Consider the following 21,369-nt stretch of genomic DNA (forward strand, 5'->3'; position numbering starts at 1 on the left):
TCTTTGCTATTTTTTTCATTTTATAAATTGATGCTTTGATACTGTTTTAAATTTTAATTATATCCTCATAAATTCTAAAGTACAAATATTATATTAAGTTTAAATAAAATTCTATGAATTTTTTCTATCTTTTTTCATTACCTTTTTACCCCTTTTGCCGGAAACCACCACCGTCGGAGACGAAGGTTTATGAGACAGAGGAAGACATCGTCTTCCTTGATCTGCTCTAAGACGAGGAAGACGAAGCCTCCTCTGTCTCAAAGCAGATATGGGATGTCTTCCTCTCGTCTCAGAGCTTGAGCCGAGGAGCTCGTCTCAGATCTACTCTAAGACGATGGTTCGTCTCGGATTTGGTTGGAGAAGAAGGAGTGGCGGCGGTTCGCATGGTCATTTTGGTCGAAGATAATGGCGGTTGAAACGGAAAAGAAGAAAGAAAAAATAGAATTTAAAATATATCTAACTAAAAAAATTCGAAAAAATTCCTAATTTAATTTGGTTTAATGAGGATTACTTAAACTAAATTATAAAACTCACTCTTTTTTTTCTGAGGAAGGTTTTTGATCCGGTTTTTTTATATTTACGGGGTTTTTTGTCCGGTTTATCATATTTGTGAATTTTTCAATACTTTTTTCGTTTTTTTTATAATTTTGACGTTTTTGATAATTCATGCCAGCATATGTTAAAATGATCCTTTCTTCATATTACTTTGGCCTAATTACTTAAAAATCACCCACCTTATAATTTTTTTTCATTTGTACCATGACATAGGAAAATTTTCATTTGTACCCTATTTTCGATTTTTATGTTTCATCTCTATCCTAATGAGTTAAATTGACCTATTTTCTTTTAAATAAAAGTTTAAACTAGTCCTTCATTTTTAACCTATATTCGGATAAAACGTTAATGTTAATTATTTATGTATCTTGTTTTTAATATTTTCATCCTTAAATTAATTAAATTATCAAAAAAATTAATTTTGGGTACAAATGAAACATAAAAATCGAAAATAGGATACAAATGAACATTTTCCTAGTTCATGGTATAAATGAAAAAAATTACAAGGTGGGTGGTTTTTAAGTAATTAGACCTATTACTTTACTATTAGCCTCAGCCACACCTGACCACAGGCACTACGCGGCACACAGATAACGTGCACCAGGTGACCAAACTCGCCACCCAATTGCACACCCAGCCGCAACCGACGGCGCACTTACAGCCAACTAAAAACTAGTTTCCCTCCTTCACCGCCGCGTCACTTGTCACCTCCGTTTCTTCTGCAAATTCCCACGGAAGATAGAAAAAAATAAATAAATTAAAATGATGACGTGGGACGATTATCAGTTCGACCAAAACCAACACGAAGACCAACACTCCAACCTTAATTTCGATTTCCTTTCTCTCATCTCAAAACCCAAGGTGACACTGTTTACCGCACTGTCGCCAATTTTTTTTTGTTGTGTTTGCATACTGGAGATAGTTATAATGTGTTCTTTGTTTGGAAATTTTAGGATTATTATAAAATACTTGAAGTGGATTATGATGCCAGTGAGGATGCGATTCGCTCCAATTACATACGCCTTGCGCTGGTTTTTCTTCCTTTTACTTTATAATTCTTGCTTAGTTTTGCTTTTTGATGTCGGTGAATATATGATTGTTGTTTAATTGCTTGAGCTACTTGGTGCAGAAATGGCACCCGGATAAACAAAAAAGTGAGGATAGTGCCACTTCTAGATTTCAAGAAATAAATGAGGCATATCAAGGTCAGCATTCGATTTTCGTTTGGATGGGTTAAAAATAATAATTGTGTAGGTCTTGTTATCCTTGCATTGTGCATTTTTTGTGTGTGTTTTAGCCTTCATTCATTTGCTTGTAATTGTTGTTATTTTGTGTCAAAAACTAGAGCGAGTCTGTTCAAGTTATAAAACTTAATCCAAAAGTCTGTTCATAAAAAATGCAATTTTGAGGGGTGGATCTAGGGAGTGAGATTGTGGGAATGGTACGTGGGGCTGAAAGAAATAGAAAATCATAGTGAGAGTCATATGCATTTGAGTTATACAACTTTGTTGGTACCTTCTTATCATGCTTCAGCACACGTTCCGTGTCAAAAAAATTTGCTGCTCTTGTTTTGGTAATTATTTATTTTAGGCATTCCCTCTTGAAGTAAGTTTTAATAGTAATTGTATTGCTAAGACTCCAGAAATCCATACTTTCAAGTTAACTGTATTTGTGAATTTAGGCAGTTTTACTTGTTCCCTGATTTCAATCTATCTGGTAGAGTGTCCCTAATATTGGTAGTTGATTACCATCCAATCATCATCTCTTTAAAATATTTTTTACTGTCGAATCCAACTGGTAATGTTAAACAAGTGGTGTTACCCCATGCATTGCTCTTTATTCTGATTCCCCTCTGTTTCTGTTGTTGGGTTATTAAAGCACAAGATACTGCCACGTAGTTCCATATAAAATTGTCCCCGGGAAAAATTGAACCAGTTTATAGTACAGTAATGAACATGGTATCCTGTGGTCTGTCCTTAATCTTGCAGGCGGTAAATGACTCTCCTAGGTAGATTGTTTTGCTTACCCTAATTTATGGCTTTACATTCTGATTTATGGCTTAAAACTTTTGCATGCATAAAAATTGTTGATTATATTTACATGCTGAGTTATATATCAAGTGTGTTGATCTGAACCTGAGAAGATTGTCTATCATCTTAATTCCCTACTGCTCCTTTAACTTAATGATAATACCAAAAGCTTTTGGTAAGTGCATCAGAATAGGTATTTTTAATAGAGAGGGATGTCATCACTAATATGAGTGTTTTTCCCCTGTTCAAAAATTCATAGGATTGTATGAGTTTTTGCAATCCACTTGACTTTGACGAGATCTATTTACATACTAAAGCTGCAAATATGTGCTGTAACTCTCATTTACATATTACAATCATCAATACCTCTGCATACCCGCAAAAATCATTCACGTTGCTTAAAAATCTACATTTTTATTCCATATGTTTTGCAATCCGTACTGTGTTTATTCACACTGCTAGACTGACTACTAGGATTTCTTGGCACATTGCATATGGAACTGTTCATCATTATGTTGTGGTGGCTTTTGGCTTGGTTTCTAATGCTCAATTAGTAAAAACTAGCAAATAATAATTAATAGTGATCAGTTGTCTTGCATCAGTACCTAATAAGTAAATCTTGCTTTCTAAACAGTTTTGAGTGATCCCGTCAGAAGACGAGAATATGACGATAAAGGGATGCTCTATGTCTACGATTATAATATTATCGTAAGATTCTTTCACATTTCTTATCAAGCTACATCATTTTTATTCTTTTCTCATTCTTCTCAAGTGCCCCTTATTATAATGTCCATGTACTGGTGTGCAGGAGTACCTTAATCGTTACAAGGGCCTGATACTAACCTGTAACGGCCTTGGGATCAGACAGTCGATGTGGTAAAATGCGAACAGTTACTGTTATTTATAAACGTCGCTGCAGTTAAATGAGCTTAATCTCCTTTTGGTAGCGTTTACCTTTTGGTGTGTAGAGGCAGATGGAGAATGCAATGCAGAGTCTAGCATGTATATAGTAGCAGACACTAGAAAACGACATAGTAACCGCAGAGTAGCATTGGATGTAAGGTTGTTTTGTTTCTTCAGAGGATCATAAACGAACTGTTTCGATAGATGGTCTTTACCAGATCCCATATTTAAGCGGTTGGAATTCTAGTTTATTAACTTATTAGACAAGCATCGGTGTTCTTTACTTATTAGTTGATTTTGATTAATCATTGAAAGCATCAATTATTTTTGGTCGGTTGGTATTATTATATCTGGGCAGGCGGGCCAAACAATATGGCAAGCATGTTTTTCTCGGCTGAGTTTTTTTTTATAATTGAGAAAGAGGAGCGTTTATGCGAGGAACTGAGCTTATTGGTTCTCGGCTGAGTTTTGTAGTCGTGTAGCTTCTGATATCTTTTTCAGTTACTGCCTAATCATTTATTTAATTACATTTATAATTATTTGTTTATATACACGATAAGGACGAAAATAGGTTATTATTCTTGCAGACAGCCCTCTATTGAGAAGTTGTCAAAAATATTCCAGAGGTATTCAAAGTCTTGGTGTTTGAGTATATCCTCTGGCTGAGGTGTATACATGTAATGCAGCTTTAAAAAATCACAACTTCCAAATACAGCTCACTCTCTGAGTGGATTTTCTATTTTCTTCCTTATTTTTTTCTTTCCAAATGATGCTTTCTAATCAACTTATCCCTTTCCGAATTAATTGGGTCAATTTATATAGCAATTGATTTGAATATAAGGAAAAATTATTTTTTGACTTATATGTTGGTTAATTTACGAGTCTTCAAAGTAAACTTACTTTTTTAAACGCAGATATACAAGATAAATATTGTTATATTTATAATATATATCAGTTTATATATATGTGCAAATTTTTACAACATTCACGCCGTTTCCATTGAATATATCACCTTAAGAAACTCACCATCATTGCGGAATAATGTCGCAGCCGCCGCTTCTGATGCTTGTAGTCTTCTCCATATTTTTCCATTAATCTTCACATAAAATTCACGGTCTTCTTGTGTGTGGGGGGGGGGGGGGGGGGGGGGGGTTGTTTAGTAATAATGATTAAGAGAACCTAATTAAATTGATTAAAATTGATGAAAAATAAATTATTACCTTATTTAAACTATGAAAATTGAAATATCAAGTTTGTCAATATTTTGAATGTATTTATACAATTAACTATATATACATTGAATTATTTTTCTTTAATCCATATCCATAATTTTAAATATGATGGACTCAATGTGCACTACACTATTAATTTAATATATTTGAAATCAACTATGTAAGTTAGGTAGAGGTTGGATATCAAAATAGAAATATAGTAGATTTTCTAATAGTTAATATTTAATAAATTAATAATTTTAATACTAATAAAATTTCAGGTAACCAATTTCAATATTACGTCTTATATAATATTTAATAAATTAATAATTTTAATAATTAATAAATATTTAATTCATCATGTATATTAGTTATTGGAGGATCGCTGTATATAAATAAGATAAAGTAATAATTGTTAATCTAAATGTGGAAAAAAAATTGTTAATCTAAATAACATTTTTATGAATTATAATCTATTCGTCATATTCGAAAAAAACAATAATAATAATTTTTCGCCAGTTAGAAGATACTCGCCGTGGACCCGCCCAACTCATATACAGGTAAAGCCTAACAGCCAACAAAAACCACAAGACCCGACTTTTAAACAAAGAAAAACAAAAGCGACTGTCCGTCTCCATTTACATCGGCGACTAATACCAAACCCCTAATGGCCGCATCAGCAACCACCGTACCGGACAACTTAACCAGAGACCAATATGTCTACCTGGCAAAACTCGCCGAACAAGCCGAACGATACGAGGAGATGGTTCAATTCATGCAAAAGCTCGTCCTGGCTTCAACTCCATCCGGCGAGCTGACCGTGGAGGAACGTAACCTTCTCTCTGTTGCTTACAAAAACGTCATCGGCTCTCTGCGTGCCGCGTGGCGCATCGTTTCATCTATCGAACAGAAGGAAGAAAGCAGAAAGAACGAGGAGCATGTAGTTCTGGTTAAAGAGTACAGATCTAAAGTTGAGAACGAGTTATCTGATATCTGCGCCAGTATTTTAAACGTGTTGGACTCTAATCTCATACCGTCAGCTTCTGCTGGTGAATCTAAAGTGTTTTATTTGAAGATGAAGGGCGATTATCATAGGTATATGGCCGAATTTAAAATTGGCGATGAAAGAAAAACTGCTGCTGAGGATACTATGCTGTCTTATAAAGCTGCTCAGGTATGATTTTTTGGTGTTTGTTTTTGTGGTTATTAAATTGAATATAGATCCAATATTTATGTTTTCTATTGGATTGCTTAATTACATGGTTTAATTTTATCTGCTGGTTTGATTGTGAAGGATATTGCGGTTGCTGATCTTGCACCTACGCATCCGATAAGGTTAGGGTTGGCACTGAATTTCTCTGTGTTTTACTACGAGATTCTCAATCAGTCTGATAAAGCTTGCAGCATGGCTAAACAGGTTATTTCTTTCTTTCTTTCTCTCATTTGAATTGGCCTTTTCATAGTTATTTCTTTGCGTTGACTTGTTTGCTTTAGAAATTTATGTGTAGTTTTGACAGAGTTTCATGAAATCAAATAACCAGAGGTCGTTTTAGGGGTGATTGACTACAAAAAATCAGTCCTACATCTGCTTATCCAAACTTAATTGTGGTGCTAGTAGGGGAAAAGATCCATATTAAATAACCTGCCAGCAGGCACGTAATCGAGTGGTGCGAGGCCTTCGCGCCGCTAGTCACCAGTTGTCATCTAACCTTTCCGTCATCGTCTTTGTCCTTTAATTGTCTCATCCCGTTCTCTTGTCTAATCACCAGCTGATTTTCTCCAATCTTGCCCATTCCTTTCATTTTCTGATTCTGCCACTACATACTAGTAATCGAATTGTGTTTAATGTTTGTAAATGCAAGCTTAGCACAACTCGGCAAATGGAGACATAAAACTGTAATAAAGTCTTCATCGGCCACTCTTGATATTGAGTTGATTCAAGCCCTTGTATGTAATGTTAAGTTGTAGCTGCTTTTAACTTTCTAATGTGAAATCAGGAAAATGCAGAAACGACATTAATAATTTTAATGGTCCGTGTGTGCTAGTCATAACTTTTGCTTATTCAAGTGTATACTGGTGTAGCTGTGCCTATTTTTGTAGCAATTATGTACTTTTCTGCCTTATCATAGATGTTTATGTTGTTGTAAGGTTGTGGAACTTATTTTCGAACCTTTGTTGAAATGTTGTTGCTATCTTCCTGTGCAGGCATTTGAGGAAGCCATTGCTGAGCTAGACACTTTGGGCGAAGAATCATACAAGGATAGCACTTTAATCATGCAACTCCTTCGCGATAACCTCACTCTTTGGACTTCAGATGTTCAGGTACCTCCTGTCTCTCTTTTTGAGATTTTAGTTAAGGATTCATTTTCCGTAAATTATAGCGTCAAATTTATATTTTTAGCTATTCTTGTAAAATATTTCGTTTCGCCCTTTCTCTTTTCAAGCATTTCCGTTTACGTGCTACATAAGCTTTCCATATATTCCGGACCTTAGGTTTTCAAAGTTTAATTGACATGTTATTGGATTTTGTTGCAGGACCAGTTAGATGAGCCATAGAAGGCAGCATAAGCTTGGCAGGTCCTAGTCTTCTTTTGGAGGATAAGGACTTTGAATGCCATCAATTTGTTTTGAAGTCTGTGTAACTTAAAAAAACTGGGCATCAACCAGTAGCATGATTGTTTCGTGTTTGAACTGAACTTGCTTATTTGATTTGAAGTTATTTGGAAAGGGTAGCATTCAATCATTCAATGTTTCATCGAAGTTTCATGTTTTATTATCACATTTAATATTATGTTCTTCATATAGCATCACACTTAAAATGAAATGTCGTTCCAGGCTCCACTCAGATACTGTATTGAAGCCTAACTGAACTCATGGAAGTTCTGTATATGGAGTCAGTTTGGTTTTCTAGAGATCATAATTCATACTATTTTATTCACAAAGATGGACAAAATATCTACTTTAAGCGATTCAAAATATAGACAAGGTTTTTATTTTTGGTTAATTAAGTTAAATTTTCTCATTTATCTTTCATTAATTTTAACTATTATATTTTTTTTAATCATAATTAATAATTACTTGATTTAACAAAAAAAGTAATTAGTCAATTTATCTTTGCAACACTTATTCTTAGTATCAGAAAATGATTATGGTAATTTTTTTAATACTTTATTGTTTTCTTTACAATTAATACCAAGAAATATTTATATCTATTTTTTCTATAACTAATATTTGCTAAAGAACTGTTGTTTTCAAAAAATAATTAATAGAATATCAAATATATCTAAAGATAATTAAAGGGCAGGATGATAAGTTATTTATAAAAAATTAATTTAACCAAGTTAACTATCTTTTTTTAATACTTGGGTGAAATTCAATGTTGCCTATCTTTGTGGGAGGAGGTAGTATTAAATAAAGAAATAAAAAATATTAAGGATTTATTAAATCAGAAAATGACCACCTTAACCATAACAAACCATCCATTCTCACAGAATTGCCAGCACAAAGGCCAACAGCAATTCTTGACATACTTTTAGTTAGGTCTCCACAAAAAATGTCACTTTACATTGATCAAATGCACCAGCAAGGAGAATTTGCATATACAACCCAGCAACGAGACTCACAGATTTGCTCAAGTGCTAATTTTTTTGCTCAAAGTTCTACAATATATAGTGGAGAATCAATCCCTTGTGCTGTTCTTGAGCCATTCTAAGTATGGAATGCTGCCACCGGTTATGGGCAGCGAGATTACTTCTGGAACACTGAACAAGCGGAAGGAGAGAAATGGAATAAGTAAAGCATTAAGAAAAACGAATAATGATAGTCTTCCACGTATTTTGATTACTTATTATGCAAGGAAAAAAATACAATGGTACCGAATCTTTATACATACTCATATTCATGATTTGCCTTAACATGCTCTGTCAGTGCTTCCAACAAAGATTGCCTGGTCTTGATTATAAGGAGTTCCTCTGAATCTGTCTGGATCTGAAATCAATATGGCCGCGACCAATTATAAGCTTACATGCTTCAGTATTTATATCAACAGAAGATGGTGTAAAACTAAAGAACGCTTAGACTGCAAACAACGGAAGCAAAGACATCAGTGCATACCTCTCCTTGCCACTGATACACTGATTCAACTCCTGTTTTCATAAAAAAATTAGGCGTCGGCGAAATAATTAGGATGTTTAAATTCGAAAAAATTACAATTAAAGCATTGAAGCATAACATATATATGCAAGAATATATATGATGAGCCGGGCCATAGAAAAATGGGAAATACTAGCTATAGATCTATGATAGTCATGAAACAGCATACAACTGAGAATAAATTTTCAAAGCTATAACTGTAGGAAATTTTGAAAAATAAATGTGACGAACAAAAATTTAAGAGAACTCACCAATGTACAGACAATGCATGACATCAGTGACGGACCTAGACATAAATTTTTGGAGGGGCCAACTCGGTGGCGTGTCATACGTCCATTTTGGTCGGAATAGATGGGAGATCCAAATTTCTTTAAAAATTAAGTTTCGATTCCGTGCTCCGTCTTAATTAGTGTGGAAAAAATTGTCGATCTAGATTTTTTCTTACAATTTGTTTTTCCAACAATATTTTATGTCTATAAGGCCCAGCTAAATTATTATGTATATATTTTAACATATTTTATAACATAAAATTTTATGTAGTTTAAAATCATATTTTATGACACCAGGTCAACATTGTATATAGAAAAAATTAAAATTGATATATAAATCAGATAAAAAATTAATAACAAGTCAGTAAAAATAAAATTGAGATCCATAAATAAATATACAAATAAAAAAAATAAATTTAATATATCCATATAACTATAAATCTTTTATCAGTAAAAAATCTATAGAAGTGTCATTTTTTAATATTTGTATAAGAACAAGAACAAAAATAAATAAAATAGCCAGAAGCTAAAATCTTCATAAAATGGCCTAGTTCACAATTTTTTTCAAGTTTTTTGAGGTGGCCATGGCCACCCCAGGTCATAGTGACGGTCCGTCACTGCATGACATGATAACTTATGTTTGCAAGAAAAACTGCTGGGAGATTTGCTCTTAAAAGAAAATAGTAAACTATAAAAAGATGAGGAAATGTATTTGAGCTTTTGAACACAAGTCACGCCACTAGCTAAATAACCCGATTCAAAGTTTTAATATGGTTCTTATAACAGTTTAATGAGGATCGAGATTGGCCACAGGGTAATCAGGGAGGTAGCCAGAAATTCTCCCCCCTAAATTGTTAAGAAGAAAGAAACCGAGTATTTATCAATGCACTGCAGAGGATGCAAAAATGATAATTGCACGAAACTTTTCGAGCGATAAGTTTCCGCATTTTATTTCCATTTACAGAAAGGCTGTAAAACTTGCCGTTTTCGCCATTTTTCATTTCACCATTACTTCATCAGCTAAAAAAATGGAAGTGGATAGAAAGAAAGAGAAGATGCCTGGAACTATATTCACACAAGCTGCTAGCTTTTCTTTGACAATGCTTTGAGCCAACTTCTTACCTGCAGGCACAATTATAATCTCTAATAATAATTGCAAATTAAAATAAAATGAACACACAAGACTAGAGTGTTTCTAACTGAAATAAAACCTAAGAATGACACAGCTTAACAGATAAAGCAAACTTCATTAAATTGATTAACACCTTCAACTAAACATAAATTTCAAGTACAGTTGAAGACAAACTAAATTATTAATTGTGATTAAACAAACAAACAAACTAACCAGCATCTCTATTAGGCACCGTAACATAAACAACAATACTGGGTACAGTGTTGCTGCTGCTACTATCACTTCCTCCTTCCATTCTGATACTACCGCTAGCTTGTGATTGGGTGATACTGAATTTTGATCTAAACCAACGGCCACAACAAAAATTTAAAATAGATTAATCCCAAGTTACTAACAATAACCTAATAAAGCTGAGTGGAATTGAAACGGGTCTAATTTCACCTTAGTAGAGGAACAAAGGGGAGAGATTGAGCAAAACCCGGTTTGAGAGAAGAAGAGAGAGTGGGACAGAGATTAGAAATGCCCAGGCTCAACACGCAAAACGCACCGACTAGAGGTAAACGTCGCCGTATCGTCGATGAATAGAGAGTTGATATAGCTCTTGATGAACAAAGCGCTGAAGCCATTTTGTGTTTATTATATACTACTACATAGCCAAACAATCTACTTCATTTTGATTGTATCGTTTTAAGTTGCGATGATCTCACATCAATTAACAAGGCAAAATGAATTCAAGACGGCTTTATGATTTGGACCCATCACACTAATTTGGGCCTTATGGGTTTCTCGTCTTCCTTTCATAGGCCCTCTACTTTATATTTGGGCTATTGTAGCTTGTGACATATGAGTTAGATCATGAAGAGCAATCTTCAATTTTGTTTTTGACGATCAAATAATCTTGAGAAAATTACACCATTTACAAAAAAAAATGAAAATAATTATAAAACTACATGTTGACTTTTTTCATTTATAAAAATCTTAAAAATATTTACAAAAGTATCAAAAATTAAAAAAATATCAAACATACGGTGTATACTGTCAGTATAATGTCAGTATACTAAGAAATTAACATTATATCAACATTATACCAACATTATACATACTGAAATTTTATTATTAAATAAAAATTTACCAAAATTACATCAAACCGTATCCTAAAAATTAAATTAATAATATACCAAAATTATACCAACAGTATACCAAGAGTATACACATCAAAATATACTGAAAATTTTATTATTACACCAACATTACATCACATCGTATACTAAAAATTAAACTTAATATACTAAAATTATACCAACAACATACAAATTCTCTAGTTAATTACCAATTATACTGAAAAATACATATAAAAAAATTTATACATGTTACCAACTAGAAAATATAAAGCCAAAAATTTTATAATCGATATACCAAAAATATACTGAAATTATACCAATAATAAACCAAATACTATTTTTAAGTTATCTGATTTTTATAGTTTTAATATTCCGAAATTATACCATAATTATACTGACATTATACACACCGTACTTTTGTAAATAATTTTCATTTTTTGGTAGTTTTGTAATTAATTTTAAATCAGTCATATTTTTGTAATTAAAAAAAATTTACAGGTACTTTTGTAAATATTTTTAAAATTTTAGATACTTTTATCATCGTCCCAATAATCTTCCATTAATATCAAGTAGTTATAAGTGTAAAACAGTTTAACTGTTTCTAGCATGAAGTAAGATGTAAAATTTTGATCCGGAGTTCGCCTTATAAAATAAAAATAAAAATTACATAATTGCTCTATCACAATAAAATCCAATTCTTCTTCGTGTAATAGAAAACTCACCAATCTTTTATAAAAAAAAAAAACAAACAAGCTTTTTATAAAGAAATGGCATTAATTAAACTTTTATAAAAAAAGACAACCGCTATAATAAAGATATGTAAAAATTAATATAACCTATAAACGATTTCATCTTCATTCTTAAATGGTCTTAATCTATCTCCAATTCTTGATATTTATATATATATATATATATATATATATATATATATATATATATTGAAATTGATGCGTTTCGTCGATATATTTACCAACAAAAACAAAAAAGATGAAAAGAAATCGGTTATTTATTTTAAAACAATAAAAAAAATAGCACGGCAAAAATAGATCATTGACGGCAGCCAAAAAAAAACTCTTGACAGCTAAAATCTCCTATTTGAGAGAAAAAAAGAGAGAATAGATTTCTTTTATATATTTTTGTCCTAGGAAGATATAAGAGCAATGTTCAATAGTTCGACTGCATTTAGACCTAATTATAGGTCGGGTTTGTATAGGCATGAACCAGGTGATCCATATACACAGCTCTATCAAATTTCATAAAAAGAATTATTTTTAGGTATTATTTTATATTAAAAATCAAACGACCGAATGAGGGAGCCACTATTACAATCCAAACCTAATCCAACCTAGTTAGGCAAAGACCTGTTCATAGATCGGGATTGGATCGAGCTTAGCGGACTTTATTAATTTTTAAATAAATTTATGTAGTACGGGCTTTATATTTGCATGTGGTTTAATTCGATACAGCAATGGTTATATAAAAAAAATGTCCAACCTCTGTTGTACTATCATCTGACTTCTTATTCATGGTAGTGGATTTCCACTATCCTCACCTAGAGTTCGGAGAATACTACAACTTACTAATAAAAGTTCGTCTTCAACTTCAACTCATGCATAAAAAAAAGGCTAAAACAAACTAATTTTTATGTGCTAATTTTTTTTTACAATGTTACTTGCGGTATGTTATCATGAACTTTTGAATTTCATATTATGTAAGATATATTAATATTGGGCCTAATACCTTAAAAAAAGTCTGACCTTATAACCCCTTTACGATCCTACACTGACATTGAAAATTTGTCAATTTTACCCTATTTTGCATTTTATCATTTCAATTGTCAAATCTGATGATAAATTTGACAATTTATCATCAGAATAAACTCATGCTGCAAAAAATATTAAATAAGACTAACTTTTTATGCTTCAATAGTTTTTTTGCTAAACTATTTTGTGAACTTTTATACTTAAAATTATGTAAACTGTAATCTTTATAATTATTAGTACTACATAGTGTTAGTTTGTGTAAAATATCTGTAATATTATAAATAACGAAGGTATTTTTTAAAAGCATCGCGAGGATGTCATACTAATTTATATGAAATTAAAAATAGCTAAATCCATTTTAGATTCCACAAATTATATTATTTTGGTTCATTAAGTTTTTCAATTTTTATTTAATTTTCTCAGATTTTTAAACTTTTATTTTTCAGTCCGTTTAAGTACTTAATGAACCAAACACAAAAATTAAAACACACAATGAACCAAAAAATAAAACTTTAAGGACTTGAGGAAACCGAATAAAAGTTGAAAAACCTGATAAACAAAAATAATAATTAAGAACCTAAAGAAGTCAAATAGAAATTGAGAAATCTGATGAATCAAAACCGTATAATTAGGATCTCAAAATAGGTTTAGCCATTAAAAATCAAATGGGATTGTGGTAAACTGGAGTGGCATGTAAAAATCAAACCAATCATTTAATTCAATTTAACACTATTAAAAAGTTATTTTTTCAGGTTAATTGAATTTTAAATATAAAAAGTTTAATAATTTTTTTAATACAAACTCACCCAAATAAATCCAAAAATCCTAACTGAATCAGACTTATTTAAAACTAATCTAACGGTGACTGTTTTATAAATTCTCCTTTTGGTCATTTACACGCTATTTATTTTTCTTTACTTTTCACAAGATGGGTCCTGTTTTTATTTTTCTCATCTTATTAAATTTCTATATATTGTCAGTTTGCATATTTAATATATTAAAATTAAATTTAAATATAATGTACTAATAAAAAAGAAAAGAATAATGTCAATATGTTTAATTTTATTCATTTTTGTTGAAACAAATAAATAAAATTTTAAAATATTAATACTGTAGTATTAGATTAATTTTCACGAACCTTTAATATTTAAAATTAAATGTTATTGACATTCAAATTGATAAAAGGATCTGTTTACCCCCTCATCTTTATGCCGAAATATCAAAAAAATTAAAATTGGCAAACCCGTATCACCTATACCTTGAACTTGTTAAAATCGTTTCATATGCCCTCCTCCCCACTTTCATCCAGAGAGTGTAACACCATATTTTCTAGGGTTCATCCCTCTCCTCTGGGTTTATCCCTTTCCTCATTTTTCTTTCTCAGATTTTAAACCCTAATCTCCTTTCCAATCCTGTTATTCTTTTAACCCCTGTTCTTAAGATTGATTTACCATTCCTCTAGATTTATCTTCTCTTCTTGCTGCATATTCATTACACCATCAGTCCCCCTTTTCATAACCTTCGATTTTTTCTATGGCCGATTAACTCAACTCCTTTTATGAGCTTGCTTTGAAAGCAAAAAATATTATTAGACTTCAAACCGATTTATGAAGACTCTTATGTGGAATTGCCAGGGAGTGCGGAATTCCCTAACATTCCACAACTTGAAAGGGATAGTTAAATCCCATTCCCCTGATTTGTTGTTTTTGGCGGAGACGAAGAACAAAGCTCCAATTGTGCAGAAGTTTTTGAGAAAGTGCGGTTTTAGAAATTGTGATTTTATTGAGCCTACAGGTACTTCTGGAGGCCTTGCTTTAGCTTGGAATAGCAATTATGTGGTTAATGTTATACAAAAAGATGGTTTTTATTTTCATTGTAGCTTTGTTAATGGCGATGACAATGTAGTTTGGCATTTCATTGGTATATATTTGAATAATGACTACTTGGTGCGTGTCTCTCAATTTGCTTTCCTGGTGCATTATGTTAGAAACTTGGTTGGCTGTGTTGTATTAGGAGGAGATTTCAATTGCATTAGGGATAACCATGAGAAAGTGGGTGGTAATGTAGTCAATGTTAGTAGAAGGGAAGAGTTTGACAGGTTTATTTTCGATGCTAATCTTAAAGATATTGGTTCTACGGGTCATCCTTTCTCTTGGAACAATAGGCGCTCAGGCTTACAAAATATCCAAATGAGATTGGATAGAGTCCTTACTTCGTGTGATTGGCTAAATCGTTACCAATCTGGGATGGTTACTCACCTAAGTGAATTGGGTTCTGATCACAGACCGCTACTCTTAGATTCGAACCCAAGTGCTCCTAAAGGGAGAGGGCGTTTTTACTATGACCAAAGGTGGATTAAGAATCAAGAAGCTCAAGGAATTATTGCTGAAGTGTGGGGAAACAGTACTGCTACTGGGTCAGAAGCAGAAGATATTTATGCAGGCACAAATAGTCTTGTTAAAGTGCAACAAAAGATTAAAAATAGCCGTCTGAGGTTGTTCGATTGGGCAAAGGGTAAAAAGCAAAATGCTAGCAGAAATATTAAAGATCTGTCATTTGAGATTGAAGCACTACACAGGCAGGGTTTTGACGAAAATGCAACCAGAATCAAAAATCTGGAATCGAATTTAACCGAAGAAGTCAACAGAGAGGAACAATTCTGGCATCAGAAAGCGAGAGTAAATTGGTTGAAATGGGGTGATAGGAATACGTCATTTTTCCATGCCAAAGTCATGCAAAGAAGGAGGAGAAACAACATATCTCAACTGCATAACAAAAACGGAGACATTTGTCGGGAGCAGAATCAGTTGGTGGATATCGCTTTAACACATTTTAGAGACATTTACACTTCCTCCAATCCATCTAGAATCTTAGAAGCAACAGCTGGTATTCAAAGCAGAGTTACTCCTAGTATGAATCAAAGATTGACTAGACCTTTCTCAGATGAGGAAATCCGAAAAGCGGTCTTCGCTATTAGTCCGAATAAAGCGCCAGGGCAGGACGGCATGACTGGATTATTCTTTCAGACCAATTGGGACTTGATCAAGCCAGACATTTGTGAGGCAGTTAAAGCTTTTTTTGATGGTGGTAGGTTACCTACGAGCCTCAACCATACGACTATCACACTTATCCCTAAAGTTAAAACTCCAAGCTCTATGTCAGACCTCAGACCCATTAGTCTCTGTCCGGTTTTCTACAAGATTATATCTCGGTTGCTTACTACCAGACTTCAGCCTTTTATTCCAGTGATTATAAGCGAGCATCAGAGCGCTTTCACTAAAGGGAGGAACATCGCAGACAACATTCTCTTGGCACATGAATTGACTCACCATTTGAAGACTAGAAAGGGAAGGACGAATTACGAGTTAGCCTTAAAACTTGATATGAGTAAAGCCTACGAGCGGATTGAGTGGGATTTTGTTAAAAGAGCTATGAGAAAGATGGGTTTCCATTATACTTGGATTCGGTGGATCATGAGTTGTATTACTTCAGTTACTTATTCCCTGAATTTTAATGGCGCATCACATGGGTTCATTACTCCGTCTAGGGGCCTCAGACAGGGAGATCCTCTTTCACCCTACCTTTTCTTGATTTGTGCTGAGTGCTTTTCCTCTCTTTTGGTTCAAGCAGAGCTTAATGGTCGCATTTCTGGGGTTCAAATTTCTCGTAGAAGTCCAGGAGTGTCGCACCTACTCTTTGCGGACGATTCCTTGTTGTTCTTCAAAGCGTCTTGTGAACAAGCTGATAGTATCCAGTTTATTCTTGATCTTTACTGTGAGGCTTCGGGTCAAATGGTGAACAGAGTCAAATCGTCAGTTTTCTTCAGCCGCAATACACCTGCTGAGCTTAGGAACATTTTGGCTAATCGGTTGAGAGTTCAAAACATGGGGGGTCAAGACAAATACTTAGGGCTGCCATCAATTGTTAATAAGTCCAAAAATGCTACTTTCAGAGAGATTTGCTCTAAGGTTAGACAAAAGGTTGCGGGCTGGAAGGAAAGCTTCCTTTCTTTCGGAGGTCGTGAAGTGTTGATCAAGAGCGTAGCCACTGCGGTACCCGTTTTTTCTATGTCATGCTTTTTACTTCCAAAGAGACTATGTAAGGAGATAAACACCATTATCTCAAACTTTTGGTGGGGTCAAAAGAATGGAGAAAGGCGTATGCATTGGGTGTCTTGGAATCGGATGTGCAATTCTAAGGAAGCGGGTGGTTTAGGCTTCAGAGATTTGGAGCATTTCAACCTCGCTCTATTGGCAAAACAAGGCTGGCGATTTCTAACGAACACAGAGTCCCTAATTTCTAGAGTTTTCAAAGGAAAGTATTTCCCTTATGACTCATTTATGGAAGCTAAATCTCACTACAATAGCTCTTGGGCTTGGAAAAGCTTACTTCGAGGTCGGGATGTCCTGAAATTGGGTGTACGATGGCAGGTGAAATCAGGTAATGAAATTGACATCCGTAGAGATCCTTGGCTGCCCACCACCCATCCTTTTTTAGTTAGCAGGTCAGGGGCTGTTCCAAATCATGTCAACTTGGTCTCGGATCTACTAGATAGACGTCGAGGTAATTGGAATGCTGAGCTCGTTAAGAGTACTTTCTCTCCTTCAGAAGCGGATACCATTTTGAGTCTCCCTATTAGTGCTACTGGAGCAAAAGACAAATTAGTGTGGCACTTCAACAAAGCTGGAAACTTCACGGTTCGGTCTGCCTATCACATCTCTAAATCCTCTCTGCCTACTCAGACTTCGGCTCTTGCTCAATCGCACTCCAGTTTTGGTGCCAATGATTGGAGATTATTTTGGAAGCTTAATTTACCTTCAAATGTCAAGTGTTTTTTCTGGAAGGTACTTAGTGATGGCTTAGCTTCTAATAGTAACTTGCACCGTCGCCTCCCTGATCGATCTCATTTGTGTCCTCGCTGCAATAAGGCTGAGTCGCTGGTTCATTTGTTCCTTTATTGTCCGTTCGCTGAAGTTGTATGGTTAGGCTCTTCATTCAATCTTCGAGTTGAGGATACATCCTTTTCTTCTATGAAGGAATTTTGGTCTTTTTTAACTCTCAGATTAGCTAATAATGGGGATAGAGATAATCTATTATGCCTAGCTATTTGGTTTGTCTGGGCTCTTTGGCTTGCTAGGAATGCTCTAATTTTCAGGGATGAAGTTAACAGCCCAGATTCAATTCTCCGAACAGCAGGCGAACTTCATTTTGAATGGAAAAACACTTGTTTGCAGCAGGGAAGGAGTGTTCCAGTTTTCGTAGAGGACGCAACAATTCAACAATGGCTACCGCCGCATGAGCATGCTTATAAAGTTAACTTCGATGGAGCTTACCATGCAGATTCTAAGGTGGGAGTTGGAGCTTGTGTAGTGAGAAATCACCTTGGCCGGGTTGTTTCTTCGATTGCTCGCCGTTTCCTGCACGTATCTTCGCCGGCTGTTGTTGAAGCCCTCGCCCTTAGAGAGGCTATTACTTTGGCAGCTAGACTCCAATTGAGAGAGCCAATTTTTGAAGGAGATGCCAAGGGCATTATTGATGCTATGAAGGACTGTACGAACTTCGATATGAGCTGTGACGTTATCCTTCAAGATTGTCGAGTTTTATGTAGAAATATAGCAGCTCACTCCTTTAATTTTGTGAGAAGATCATGTAATTGGGTGGCACATATTGTAGCCAAAAAGGCCCTAAGAGATAATCTTTTTTGTAACAATCCTCTAGCCCAATTTTTGTGGTTAGAACCGAGACTCATGTAGTCGATAATTTCTTCAATGAAAGTTTCCTTTGGCAAAAAAAAAAAAATCCAGAGAGTGTAACACATTTTCCATTTTTACATAAGAAATGTATATAATAGTCCCTAATATTTTATTTTATTTTATAAATTGATACTTGATATTTTCTAAGTTTTAATTATATTCTCATAAATTTTAAAGTTTAAAAATCATTTTAATTTTAAAATTAAAACCTAAGTATTTTTTGAACTTTTACCAAAAACCTATTTTCTTCAACCTCCACTCCGGCAACAACTCCTGCTACCTTTTTGATTTTTTATTTATTTTTTTTCCAATTATTTTTTTTGGAGTTGAGGAGGAGTTGCGAGGAGCAGATCCGAGTCGCACAGTGGAGAAAAATTGCAACTCCGAGTCGATGGCCACTATTTTAACCCTACCAGCATTCTCTTGAGAATCCCCATTCTTCAACAGAGCATCCTGTAGAATGAAAGTCCACACTCCGCCAACCAATCTGAATGTGTGCAAATGTCCCTGTGCCACATAGAATATAAAAATGCATGAGCTTCTCTTAGCTAAAGATACACATAATAATTCAGGCCTATATGTTTTCTTAGTTAATTTTTCTATCATTTTAAACATCTGTTGAACAGAACAATCAATCTCTAACTTAGCGAAATGCAGGATAAACAAAATCTTAGTATATTGATCAATGTAAAAGTGGAATCAGGATTGATATATTTAAATCATCATGCAATGCAAGTGAGGCCTTTCCAAATATTAAAATCTCCTAATGGAATATAGTAAGTAATCTTCTATTTTAATTTCTCATAGCTGCTCTCCACAAAAGTGTATTATAATTACTCAATTTTGGTGCTCATACAAGGTGACAAAAGAGGTCCATATTCAATGGGATGCTCGATCATGAGCAAAAGTGGGCATAAAAAAGAATGACCAATGAGTATACATACTTGTGGCTCCATACTCAGGTCAAGCAGTTTGAACAGTAAGAAAAAGAACAAAACTTAGGGTGCTAGAAAACCAGTACTGGATTACAGGGTTTTGGCAACTAGGTGCAATTAGTTGAAAGGATCAAACTCACACTGAGAACAACATAAAGGAAGCAAGAAGTGAATTGGTCAATTTGTGAATTAGTAAAGGTCTTACAATCTAAACTCCAGAATGTTGATCAATAGGTAGTATACCAACAGATTCTTAAGAACAGCATGGCTGGTAAATAGTATAGCAATTCATATAATATTAGAGAGTGGATTCGGTGGATTACTTCAGATACTATGCACATGCCGCATGATATGATCAGCGCCTAGCAGGCTAGGAACCTAATGTGCATATTCAAGCGTCCAAAAATACCTAACGTGCATAAAAATTATATATTGAAAACTGGGAGCATTCACCTAAGGTACAACACAATTAAATAAACACCTACTACCTTGATGCAATCCTAGTTAAACAGCCATATGTAAGAGTAGTTCTTGCACTTAAATTTGAAATTAAACTTAATTTAAGCAACTGTATCAATACTCGCATCAAATTGCCAAGAGTAACCATGAAACTATTCAGTTAACCGTTTTCAAGAAATTCATGCATCCTTGTGATTTAGATTAGATCATGAACTAACTACTATTCAGTAATTTTCTTTAAAATACCTTAACGGAAAGTTTGCTCTTAACTTGCGGTTGCGATTCCAAAGCTCCAATCATAGACTAAGCAAGAAAACAAAAACAAAAATCAGAAACAAAAAAAAAAAAAAAAAAAAAAACTGATATGTAAATATACCTTATCAAACTGGACAAGAGTCTGGATGGCAAGGTCAGGGCTAAGAGTACCACTTTGAACCATCGCATCGAGAGTCTCAATCAAACACATCCCGATCGTTGATCGTCTATAAATCTCAAGCGTCTGCATCTCATAAAAGATCTGTCAACAAATACAACAAATTATAACCCAAAGAACACATATCCTGAGAGAAATAAACGACAAGATTGGATAAAAATTACAAGTAAAAACGAATTAAGAAGGAAAAATTGATTGTACTAATTGTTGTGATTATTAATGTTGTTTTCTTCTGGTTGAACGTTTGATTGTTTCGAATTGATAATTTTTTTTGGCGGAGACAATTGGGGGCCTTTTATACCCTAGATTTTGAGCATCGGGGTATATATAGTCGCGATTGCATTTACCTTTTTGTCCCTCTTACAGTGGGTTTGCTTCGCTCTTTATGATGATCATACAGGCCCAGTTTGAGGTATTTTTCAAAAACGTTTAGTCAATTCATTTTCTTAATATTATTGATAAATTGTCTATGTTTAATTTACAGCTGAATCTGGGATATTATTACTCAAAAATGAAATATTAGTGCTAAATATACTTTATAATTAACTACTATTACTTGGAGAATTTAAACTTGAATTATTATTTTTTATTTAATTTTAATAATTATTATGTTTTCTTTGACTTTTAATATTAATATCTAAAATCTTTTTTTT

At 33.7% G+C, this 21,369-nt stretch overlaps 4 protein-coding genes across 5 annotated transcripts; 2 read left to right on the plus strand and 2 right to left on the minus strand.

The window, feature by feature from the left end:
* Window positions 1–1,098: 1,098 nt before the first annotated feature.
* Window positions 1,099–3,816, plus strand: LOC126659535 (uncharacterized). Its single transcript, XM_050352834.2, has 5 exons — window positions 1,099–1,416; window positions 1,509–1,586; window positions 1,685–1,760; window positions 3,220–3,293; window positions 3,394–3,816. Exons 1-5 carry the CDS (start codon window positions 1,318–1,320, stop codon window positions 3,463–3,465), a joined length of 399 nt encoding a protein of 132 aa, XP_050208791.1. The 5' UTR covers window positions 1,099–1,317; the 3' UTR covers window positions 3,466–3,816.
* A 1,449-nt stretch (window positions 3,817–5,265) lies between these two features.
* Window positions 5,266–7,442, plus strand: LOC126659528 (14-3-3-like protein B). Its single transcript, XM_050352824.2, has 4 exons — window positions 5,266–5,873; window positions 5,994–6,116; window positions 6,905–7,021; window positions 7,235–7,442. The coding sequence occupies exons 1-4, from the start codon at window positions 5,367–5,369 to the stop codon at window positions 7,253–7,255; spliced, it is 768 nt and encodes a 255-aa protein (XP_050208781.1). The 5' UTR covers window positions 5,266–5,366; the 3' UTR covers window positions 7,256–7,442.
* Window positions 7,443–8,111: 669 nt separating this feature from the next.
* LOC126666298 (protein CutA, chloroplastic) lies at window positions 8,112–10,948 on the minus strand. Its single transcript, XM_050359313.2, has 6 exons — window positions 10,694–10,948; window positions 10,466–10,593; window positions 10,180–10,242; window positions 8,813–8,844; window positions 8,592–8,686; window positions 8,112–8,460 (listed from the first exon to the last, which is right to left on the minus strand). The coding sequence occupies exons 1-6, from the start codon at window positions 10,876–10,878 to the stop codon at window positions 8,379–8,381; spliced, it is 585 nt and encodes a 194-aa protein (XP_050215270.1). The 5' UTR covers window positions 10,879–10,948; the 3' UTR covers window positions 8,112–8,378.
* A 7,992-nt stretch (window positions 10,949–18,940) lies between these two features.
* LOC126665403 (transcription initiation factor IIA subunit 2-like) lies at window positions 18,941–21,005 on the minus strand. 2 transcript variants are annotated; one of them, XM_050358191.2, is made up of 4 exons: window positions 20,918–21,005; window positions 20,660–20,800; window positions 20,530–20,586; window positions 18,941–19,396 (listed from the first exon to the last, which is right to left on the minus strand). In XM_050358191.2, the coding sequence occupies exons 2-4, from the start codon at window positions 20,786–20,788 to the stop codon at window positions 19,166–19,168; spliced, it is 417 nt and encodes a 138-aa protein (XP_050214148.1). In that variant the 5' UTR covers window positions 20,789–20,800; window positions 20,918–21,005; the 3' UTR covers window positions 18,941–19,165. The 2 variants fall into 2 exon arrangements, with proteins under 2 accessions (XP_050214148.1, XP_050214147.1); XM_050358190.1 differs by having other exon boundaries at window positions 20,881–20,997.
* Between the last annotated feature and the right edge of the window lie 364 nt (window positions 21,006–21,369).

Source organism: Mercurialis annua, linkage group LG1-X (assembly GCF_937616625.2).
Source record: "Mercurialis annua linkage group LG1-X, ddMerAnnu1.2, whole genome shotgun sequence".
Lineage (NCBI taxonomy): Eukaryota > Viridiplantae > Streptophyta > Magnoliopsida > Malpighiales > Euphorbiaceae > Mercurialis > Mercurialis annua.

Excerpts from the sequence above, each read along its gene's own strand:
- LOC126659535 (XM_050352834.2), top strand. The coding sequence starts at position 1,318 with ATGATGACGTGGGACGATTATCAGTTCGACCAAAACCAACACGAAGAC. Across the intron at positions 1,587-1,684 it reads ATTACATACGCCTTGCGCTG|AAATGGCACCCGGATAAACA; the intron begins GTTTTTCTTCCT and ends TACTTGGTGCAG. Across the intron at positions 1,761-3,219 it reads AATAAATGAGGCATATCAAG|TTTTGAGTGATCCCGTCAGA; the intron begins GTCAGCATTCGA and ends CTTTCTAAACAG.
- LOC126659528 (XM_050352824.2), top strand. The coding sequence starts at position 5,367 with ATGGCCGCATCAGCAACCACCGTACCGGACAACTTAACCAGAGACCAA. Across the intron at positions 5,874-5,993 it reads TGTCTTATAAAGCTGCTCAG|GATATTGCGGTTGCTGATCT; the intron begins GTATGATTTTTT and ends TTGATTGTGAAG. Across the intron at positions 6,117-6,904 it reads CTTGCAGCATGGCTAAACAG|GCATTTGAGGAAGCCATTGC; the intron begins GTTATTTCTTTC and ends CTTCCTGTGCAG.
- LOC126666298 (XM_050359313.2), bottom strand. The coding sequence starts at position 10,878 with ATGGCTTCAGCGCTTTGTTCATCAAGAGCTATATCAACTCTCTATTCA. Across the intron at positions 8,687-8,812 it reads TGTATCAGTGGCAAGGAGAG|ATCCAGACAGATTCAGAGGA; the intron begins GTATGCACTGAT and ends TATTGATTTCAG. Across the intron at positions 8,461-8,591 it reads AAGGCAAATCATGAATATGA|TGTTCCAGAAGTAATCTCGC; the intron begins GTATGTATAAAG and ends CCGCTTGTTCAG.
- LOC126665403 (XM_050358191.2), bottom strand. The coding sequence starts at position 20,788 with ATGCAGACGCTTGAGATTTATAGACGATCAACGATCGGGATGTGTTTG. Across the intron at positions 20,587-20,659 it reads CTCTTGTCCAGTTTGATAAG|TCTATGATTGGAGCTTTGGA; the intron begins GTATATTTACAT and ends TTTCTTGCTTAG. Across the intron at positions 19,397-20,529 it reads AGAGCAAACTTTCCGTTAAG|GGACATTTGCACACATTCAG; the intron begins GTATTTTAAAGA and ends TATGTGGCACAG.